The sequence below is a fragment of the Diorhabda sublineata genome, chromosome 1 (genome assembly GCF_026230105.1).
Source record: "Diorhabda sublineata isolate icDioSubl1.1 chromosome 1, icDioSubl1.1, whole genome shotgun sequence".
Taxonomy (NCBI): Eukaryota; Metazoa; Arthropoda; class Insecta; order Coleoptera; family Chrysomelidae; genus Diorhabda; species Diorhabda sublineata.
The window spans coordinates 26,804,672-26,815,101 of NC_079474.1; the positions used below are offsets into that span (position 1 = coordinate 26,804,672).

At 30.4% G+C, this 10,430-nt stretch overlaps 1 protein-coding gene across 8 annotated transcripts in view; it reads left to right on the plus strand.

Moving 5' to 3' along the window:
* LOC130448385 (uncharacterized) overlaps positions 1 to 9,278 on the plus strand; it is a 65,958-nt gene extending 56,680 nt beyond the window's left edge. The window contains exons 1-6 of one of the 8 annotated variants that reach the window (XR_008910326.1): positions 1,259 to 1,412; positions 7,806 to 8,174; positions 8,344 to 8,539; positions 8,609 to 8,677; positions 8,745 to 9,049; positions 9,110 to 9,278. Coding sequence is in view for 1 of the 8 variants with exons in the window: in XM_056785752.1 (XP_056641730.1) it covers positions 7,806 to 7,862; positions 8,609 to 8,677; positions 8,745 to 9,026; positions 9,110 to 9,220 (519 nt within the window). In the remaining 7 variants the exon portion in view is untranslated. Of the gene's footprint in view, positions 1 to 1,258; positions 1,413 to 5,801; positions 8,175 to 8,343; positions 8,678 to 8,744 lie in introns of those variants that run through there. The other 7 variants (XR_008910323.1, XR_008910325.1, XM_056785752.1 and 4 more) reach the window with 7 other exon arrangements.
* Positions 9,279 to 10,430: the final 1,152 nt, after the last annotated feature.

A 10,430-nucleotide genomic window follows, 5' to 3' on the forward strand; every position in this document is an offset into this window, starting at 1 on the left:
ATTTTAATCTACAAGGGTATTGTGATACGGCCGATAATATGTTGGTATCTACATTGTTATCAGATCTTTTCTTTTTCCAGAAAAAATCAAACTTTGTTATTTCAAATGGATCATCCTATATATTTTGTGTTTTTAGAAATCTTTAGGAAATATTGATTATTTCTTATAAAATATTCTCTATACCTAAATGCCATAATTTCGGAGTTATAGAAATATAGAAAATGGTATTAATAGTACAATAAGAAATAAAGTAGAAGAGATATTTCTTTGTGAAGATCTGAAGATTCCAGACGAATTAAATTTTCAAAATATATAACAGTTAGGGGATATCATATTTTATATAGATTATGGGGAAGTAAACACAAAATTCATAATAACGTTTGATTTTGAAAAAAAAAACATGTCACATAAGGAAACACTAATAAAAATCAAATACACTAGTAGACCACGAATAAGTGACGATGTTAATTTAGGTATGTTGCTGTCATTAGAAAACCATCATGATACATGTATAAAATATATTGAAACATTGTTCAGCTTGTCGACGAAGTTTAGGAAGATGGGAGATTCAGCAGACGTTAGGAATTTTGTGAAATCCTCATAAGGCACTGTGTTAAGAATTAAAACTTTCTTATTACTACATCATGTTCATACGAAGCAACGTTTTGTTTGAGCGATACGGCAAATCTACTAAATGGACACAATTATTGCTGACGGGTCCAGAAAAATCTTCACTGGATTTGGACAAAACATTTCGAGATTCAATAGAAAATTTGAATTCCTGTTTCCAAATTTGTTTCCAACGAGATACTGCACCACCACATTATGATCCCACCTATGTCACTTCGTCTTACCTCTCTTGTTCTATTTCTGTGAGGACATTCATACGAGCGGATCTACGTTAACCGTACAGACTATTTAGAAACCATAATGGAACGTATAAGAAACGAAAGTTATTACAAAGTTAAGATTATTTCGAGTTCAATTGAATTTCTCTTATATGATCTCTAGATAAAATATTTTTTCTCACTGCAGACAATAGTATATACTGTTTTGAACTCATCCACGATGTGGACCGTGAAGCCGGTCCTGTACGGTTAGGACGAAAGAATTTAAAATTTGATGAACGCACTGGGTGCAAAATTCTCGATAACCGTTTGTTATTGTTTTTCTACATGATTATATATATATATATATATATATATATATATATATATATATATATATATATATATATAAAGAAGTCAGTAAATAATTTGATGTCATTCCGAATACAGCAGACAACTGAACGGTCTGTTTATATAAATTAATGTGTTAAGAATTAGATAAGTATTTAAGAATAAGTTTTCATGTATAGCTTAGTGAATAGTGACTAGTTTAATATGCTTAGTATTAGTTTATAAATAAATTAAGTAAGTAGAAGTGTGTATAAATTCACCCCACCGCTAGAAATAGTTTAAATAAGGAAAACATTAGAATACTGTGTGGTTTATACTATTTTTTATAGCAGGTCAAAAATATATATTATAAAAAGGGTAATGGAAACTTACTATTTTTGGCAATGTATCTGATTTTATGTTTAGTTAGTTACGCTCCATTCTCAAAATTTCTCCTTTTCTTCTGCATATACGTCACTATCAAATTTAGCATGTGTCGTGAATAACCAGCCTAAACAAAACATAGTTAGTAACAAATTTCAGTCGGGATAATAAAAGCATTTTTCACTACTGTTGTTACAGGGGGTGGAAGGGCAACTTCACTAATGCACTTATACTTTTTTTTCGAAATAGGTGTAAAAGACGCGCAATAAAATACTGTTTAACTTGTTCTAACATTTTTCTTAAAAATGAACATTGTACTTTTTATGAATTCTGCCCTACTTTGTCATAACCCTATATATTATAATAGTTATTATATATAATTATATTTTATTATGATATATATTTTGAAGCGTAATTTCAAAATAGCGTATGTAATATAACAAATTTATTCAATTGTTATTATTGTTCATTGTTCATAGTAATGGGAAAATATTTACTTTGAAATATTTATAAAGGTTGCTGTGAGCAAAATGAACTTAATCGGATCAAATATGGAAAATAGAGAGAAATACGAATATTTCACATTACTAATCACATCTTGATTGGACGATTTCGAATATGTAATTTAAATCTTCACCCAAATTTAACACAATGTTGCCTGATACTCAATCCATGAAGGGTTATATTTCATGAATTTTTCAGAATGAATTTTTATCCGAAACAACCAAATAAATTTTTAACTTCTCTTTATTCCTGAACTTTTTGAGAAGTTGAATCCAGTATTTATTCCTCTTCATTCTTCCATAGTTCTGCTCGAAATACCCGTGGTTCATCAATTGGAATGTTTAGAATTCCTGAAGTTTTCTCGTCCTGCATACATTGGCAACCAATTCAAGAGTTAGTTGGCTTAGGATGTATTTATTCAGTTTAGTTTTGACCTATATCACAGCTTGATATTGCACTGTACCAATATGCTTATCACTTGGAACAACACCAGAGATGCTAGAGATACAGGAAAGAATAGTGCTATGGCACTTATTGCATCACGAAGCAGGATCACCAAAACAAAACTGATTCTGGAATGACAAGGATATGTTTGGTGAATGAGAGGTAGAGCTACATAAACATGGGGGACTCCTCGGGGGCAATCAAATTGTTGAAATTCATGCCACCCAATCACTGACGTCACCCACACTTGCAGTTGGAATCAGAAGGAAAAATAAGGAAGCATGGCTGAAGTCTTAAATTGCAGAAAAAACAAAGCTTTCTCAGGTGAGAAAGGTCAAACCTTTATTGGCGGCGGCAATACTACGGTTAAGTGATGTGGGGAGCTAAGACCTAATCGCGGTGCATCCGGAAGTCAGTTATCATGAATATATTACTGAACTTGACAGGCGGTTTCGTGAAATAGAAAAGAAATATCCAACAAGTTCGTCCAGTTTTTAGTAATAGTAATTATATTCCAAATTATACCACAAATCCTTCTATTTCGATAATAAATTATGGTCTGGTGTTGTGAAGTAGTTGACCAAAACTTTATCTTTATAGAGTAAAGGATACTGTTATTTAAATGATGGTCTCTTATTGAAGCCAAATTTCCCATAGGTACAAAATGTCTGCAGGTATAACGCAGGTTGCCGATGTGTGGTGGAGGATTTATACTCTAGTCTCAGAAAAAGACTACACAAGAAACCTAATCAGACTAATCTCACTACACTGATGTCCTCAATTTCTTCTGGGACTTGTAGCTACACTAAACTAACGCATAATTTTCTTATATCCATAAGTTATATTGGTTTATATGATCCGTTATATCATTCTCATAATTTTTCATGACTTTTTCACAGCAGCCTGAACATTCGACGTAAGTTGTGCTGATACATCTACAACAGAACTAAATCAACTACTCCTTATTTCGTAAAATTGATAGTCACTTTTTTCCGTTAGACTAATTCGTATTGAGCACACTCAACAGATTTTTATCATTATTTACCATCATTTAACAATGTTAACTTTGGCTTATTATTTGAGAGTTGACTCCATGGATGAAGAAACTCACAAGTAAATTTTACTACCTTTTCATTCCTAAAATAAGAGAAAAGACATTGGATTTTTTTTCACAAGATATAACCACGTTTTTGTGGACGCTTCAGTATATGATTTATACTTAAATGCGTATAAAAAGATATTCCTATTATTCCTATCATCACTGTAAACCTGAGAATGCGATTATCATTATTTTTTTACATACTCATCATAATTCTGTCTCTATTATCAACTCTGATATGTCTGTTTCTCTATTTTACTATAGAATAACAAAATTGATCACTTTATCACAACATAATTGAAAACGACGTAACAGATTTTATTCAAAGTAGATAAATTCACTAACAAACGGTTACAAACGACATCAAAAGGACTATCAAATTCTACCTTCAGTGGAATAAACTGTCTATCTCCCGCTATTCGTTATATTTACACCAACTGACATATCCTGGGTTAATAACATTTCAATTCATTGGGTTTCCAATTCGGTTGTACGTTGAACTGACGTAATTCAGGCTGAAATAAGCGTTGGAATATTTACGGTCCCTATACCAGAGTAACATACCAAGCGATTTTTTATGAAATCTAAATAAACATTTCAGAGTTGAGTAGAGTAGTTTATTGTCAAAATAGTTTCAATCTAAGACAAAAGTTGCTGATGTATTGAATTAAAAACTAATATTTTTAATAATACGATTTGGATATTATACAGAGTGAGTTTTATGTATGGAACGCCTCAATTATCTCGGAAACGGCTTGTACGATTTTTATAAATTTTAATCTACAAGGGTATTGTGATACGGCCGATAATATGTTGGTATCTACATTGTTATCAGATCTTTTCTTTTTCCGGAAAAAATCAAACTTTGTTATTTCAAATGGATCATCCTATATATTTTGTGTTTTTAGAAATCTTTAGGAAATATTGATTATTTCTTATAAAATATTCTCTATACCTAAATGCCATAATTTCGGAGTTATAGGGGTCACAAGTCACAATAAATATTGTACATTTAGATGGCTACGATTAAATAAACTCATTTAATTCGATTATTCCAGAACACTTCACGTGCTAATATAAATCTCTTAAGAAGGTCTAGTGTCAGTTAGTAAAAAGTTAAACGAAACCCATGGCACAGAAAATCAACAACAACTGAAGACAAATCTTTGAATGTTTGTGTCATGTTAGGAGTAGATCCACAGTTGTGAAATAGATTGTAGAAAACATACCGTAAAGCGATTACAGGAGATGTTCAAAATGTTTTCTATTTACTCCAATACAACAAGCCATGCGATTTTTAAAACTACATTTTGCATTATTTAACATCCTATCTCTCAATTTCTGATTATTGGCAGGTTTTGTTTTATACACGATGTTTTTCAAGTGACTTCACAGGAAATAGTCTAAAGTATTCATGTCGAGTGATCGCGAGGGCCATATAAAATATTAAAGATATTACACGTTTCTTATTGACGTCTACGCCTATCACCGTATCCTAATATCTTCAGATAAACGATCCATTGTAACTTTCAATAAACTTCAACAACAATAATTTATTGGAACGTCAAATTTGTTTTTGTAGCAGTCATCGCCACCTAATTCTATTCTATTTCAACTTCGGCGGAGATACCATAAATGTAGGTAGCTTTACTCCGAAATTATTGAATTTAGTTATAGAGAACATCAGATGAGGAATCATTAGCTTTTCTTAAGGACTTCGAAAAGCGAAAAATATATAGGGTTATCCATTTGAAATGAAAAAGTTCATTATTTTCCCACAAAAAGGAAAGATCTGACAACAATGTAAATACCACCATAATAACGGCCGTATCACAAGACTTTTCTCAAGATAATTTTCCAGACTCAATATGAGTGAGATGAGACAGTATAATAAGAATATTATATATATATATATATATATATATATATATATATATATATATATATATATATATATATATATATATATATATATATTATAGTGTGAAATTATTCTGATTTTATAAAATCAAAATTGATATTAAATTTGATATGAATTTGGTGTGTTCCTGTACGTTCGAGCAAACCTGTATTTGGTGAAATAGTTGTGAAATCATAAAAATGAATAGTTTCTACATCGGAAATTATAGACAAAAATGTATTGTTTGACGCCTCATTTCGTTTGATGAGAGAAAATATAACTAATAGAGAAAAACTCACTACTAACGTATTTCCTCTCTTTAGCTTTTTTCTGCTTTATTGAATTTGAGTTTCTTTGGATAAACGTCAATTCCATTATCCAGTCGATCGTCCATTTTATGAAACTCCCTTTTTTGGATATCAAAGGAAGTACGTCTTTTATTTTCCTTTCCTTATATAACAACTTCGATTTTCACAGGTGAACTTTCTTGTACAGTACTTCAGTGTTTTCGTTTAACGATATTTAAGAAAAATTATGAAAAAACATATTCATCTGGGCTCAAATCAAGCATTGCTGTTCAATTTATATAGATTTTGATATTTTGTCTTGAATATGGAATTTCAGATACAATGAAGTTACCTCTTATTTTTTAGAAAGAAATCTATTTCGGAGAGAATACTCCAAAATTGGTAAATCTCGAAATTATGTTTTAAAACAGCCAGTAACTTCTAAAAAACCACACATCTAGTGAATTCATGAAGATTTATCGCATTGTCTGAGTAAAGTAACAACTAGCTGTTGCAGCGTTATTCACTGCGACATTATGGAAAGTCGAATTTGACGATGATAATCATTTCATTCAATCAGATTTAATTTGTCTGAAAAAAATGAGGCTTTGATGATTGTTGAAGATCATTGAACTCGAATTTTCCTCAAAACTGTATGCTTTTTTTAGATGAATTTTCTAAGTTTAGATAGAGATAGAGGTCTTTGAATTTCTGCTATGGAAATATCATCACCGGTGATAAAACACTCTCAGAAGCACTGATAATCAAACTGTTTACCAAACTACCACGCTCAGAACTTGTGCTTTCTTCAACTCACTCAATACTTTTTTTAGCTATCCCTTTATCACGTTCCTGACACTTGTTATAGTAGTTTTAATAATATTGAAGATTCTCAGCAGTTTATCAAATGACGTGGCCTAGCACGGATATTAATTCTAGAAAAATTCCATCACAGCTTGTCTCATTTATGAAGCTTAAGTGATAATTTAAATGGTGTTTAACTTTAAAAAGTCTCTATTGAGAGGTAGTAGTATTAGTTTAGAAAAACAGACGTATTATACTTGTTTGATCAAGTGAAGGAATGAAAAAAATTAGCCCTGTACAACATTGTTTCAAAGTGATCCAAAAAACATCAGATTATCAGAGACCTCATTCTCAAATTTCAGAATTACATATTTTTATTTATATCAATATATGAACATCATCATACATTGCACGCGTATTTCAGTAGAAGTTTCATGTTAAAATTTGTTTAAAATTTGAAAAATTCATAACTAGTAATACAACTTGAACGATATATATAATAATTATTACCTACTACAACTATTCTTGACGTGGATGGGATTTATATATGAACTGAAAAGTATTCTGTTTGTCTCATTGTGTACCACGTATCAGTATCTCCTATTCCTGATTAGATACTTGTTGGATGGATTTTTATAAATAACCATTACCAGAAAGATTATATTTGTTGAATAATTAATAATAAACTGATCCAGTATTCAACAAGTTGTTTTGAAAAAAACTTTCAGGCCATCTCAATATGAATTATTGATTAATTTACATTTACTAACTAGAAATAAAAATGAATTGTTGATTTCTGTAATCTCTAGAAACTATTATGTGACAATTTCACTCGTTAAGCTAAGAGATTTCTTAAGCTACGCATCTATTAAACATATACTTGTTTCCTATGTCAACGCTAATCTGCTTGATAACTCGATGAACTTATTCTATGGAGAAATATTATTTATGCTGACAAGGTTTGGATCTATTTGATTTAGAGTGAGTTTTTCGGAAGAAAACTTTACATATTACTAGTATAATAATAATGTAATAATAATATAATAACAATGTTTAATGTTAATACAAAATATTTAATTTATGTAGGCACGGCAGTGTCCCCGCCAAGTCGTGCAAAAAAGCGGTATGGCCGTATTTGTAGAAACACGATATATTTCAAATTTTATCGAATGTTTACCAGTAGTTCGAGAATAATAACTCAAATTTGTCAATTTTTCCATTCACAGACTGACCGATCATCAAATCTATGGAGTGTAGAGAAGGAGGAACATCTCTTATGGACGGTACGTTTAAAATATGGTCTGAATTCTGTAGGGATAATACGTGGCGCTGATTGTACTATGGGATTGAGATCTGAAGTTAAACACTATATCTGAAACTAGCTTCAGATTTTATAAACTAACGAAAACAGAATATTATGTAGGTGGTGAAAAGAATTAAACAACGTTTGAAAATATTAAAAAAATAGTAAAAAAAGAATACAAAAAATCATGGTGAAAACTTGTATTTCTGGATGTATAAGTGGTTCTTTAAAAGATCGTGGAATTCGTTCATCTCAAAATATAAAACAAGCAAGTCTCTTTGGAATACCAAAGGTAAGTCATGTTTGAATCTGTTGGAAAGCAAATTTCATTAGAGGAAAATCAATAATTATTTATCCATGTTCCCAAAATATTTGTTGATCAACATTGATTTCTCATTAAATTTGAAAAATAATAAGTAACACAGTGACGTTAATTCAAAATCATTAAATTTATTTTATAGGACGCTACGCTGCTAGAACAATGGTCTTCTATTTTTAACATGACTTTAACGAAACATCATTGTATCTGCGATTATCATTTTAAAGAAGAAGATTGATTATTCAGGTGGAATAATCAAAGAATATGAATTGAAACGATGGATCCTATTGCCAAATGCTGTACCAGTTAACCTACAGCCAAGACAATATGATATTGAAGTAAAGTTTTATGAAAAATTTCATTGACCTTCAAAGATATTACAAAATTTGTACTAACTTTAAATGTAGCTTTCAGAAAATCAAGAAAACCTGCACTATCAAACGGTTAAAATAATAAATGACGATAAATCTTCAAAGGTATAAGGTTTAAAGTAAAAACTAAGTAGTAATTTAATTTTAATTAATTTTAATAAATATTCCGTAGAAGCCAACCATCAATGTGCGAAAGCCTTTTCAACAGTTGGACAATCGTATTAACATTAGAAAAAAACCAGCATCAACATCAATCGAAAAGATCTCGCCTCCGCTGATAAAAATCCGAAAAACTGCAAGTTCTGACGATAAATATCCACAATTTATTTCACATAAAACATCATTAAATAGTATACCTGATCAACCAGTAGACAAGATGCAAATTGCTGTGAACAATGTAGAGGCAAGATTTGATGCAGAACAAGTTTTTTTAAATGAAATCGATTCAAACAATGTTAGTTAAAGCTTGAAATATCAGTAGGTTCATGATTTAAGTATATTCCAAAATTTTCTACAGATCCTTAATTTTTTTTCCAGACTCCTAAGAATATTAAGGAATTGTTGGACTGTTTTTTGAGTGTGATGCCTGAGTATTGGTACTATATACGGTATTATTGTTACATGATTCTACTTTTTTTTTCATATTAGAATGTATGTATTATCTAAACCAAATAAATAGCTAAATAATAAAGTTAATTTAACGAGATTCTGTTTTGTTAATCGTTTCATTATTTTAATACTACTAATTTCATTATCACGGTGCATTATTTAAAGCATTACTATACAGTTATTTTCAAATCAGCGCGTAAAATTTCAAGCGAATACCTTCTATAATCAGCGCCACCTATTTTCTCATCAAAAATCAGCTCACATTTTTTAACCCAGAGGTGTTCCTCCTTCTCTACACTCCATAATCAAATCTCTAATGCACTTCTAGTAGACACAGAAGATTGAAATTTTAAATGCAATTTGTGTTTAGTTCATTAATCACGATCAAATTGAAATATTTTGCAATTTCAGTTTTCTGGATAAATCAATTGCATATATAACTTTGTATTTCCATATGATATGATGTATAAGAAAATAAAATAAATGAATATGTGTTAATGGTTCCATAGGTATAGTGCAAAAAGTGGATATTGATACGGAAAATACAGAAACTAACATTTATGAACTTGTTCCGGTCAACACATGGAATTGTTATTATGTTTATCGTGAACATTTTCCCATATGTATAGCATATGCTCATATGAAGTTCAAGAAGTACAACTGGAAAAGAAAAACAGGATGACTAACTACAAAAATAAGATAGGCTCATAAGACAGAGTGTGGTCGTTAGAAAAATTCGTTGTTGGTATTTGAGAAGTAGGTTGCTGGAAGAGGAGGTCTATCTACAAAAAAATGATATTCCATAAAAAAACAATTATGCAATTCAGTTCTTTTACCGTAAAAAGTTGTCAGATCCATCTAAAAACAAGTGAGCTGATTCATTCAGTCCCTACTTACAGGACCTCATAAACTTTTACGTAATTACCCAATCTAACAACATCTTATAGTGATCACAATAATATTAAAAATATTTTATATTTAAATAGAATAGCTTGACTTGGCCATTAAAAAAACTTTTAAAGAAAAACAAGATTTTTAACAATAATGTTAACATGATGTTGTTAGATAAGCTAATTATGTAATAGCTTAAGACAGAAGGTCCCATAAGTAGGGACTGAATAAATCAACCGATTTGTATTACATAGATCTCACAACTTTTTACGGAGAACTGAGTTGTGAAACGTTTTGTTTTTGACGACATAAGATTGTGGGTTCATTTGTTATATGTTCGTAACTAGCCACGAGGTCG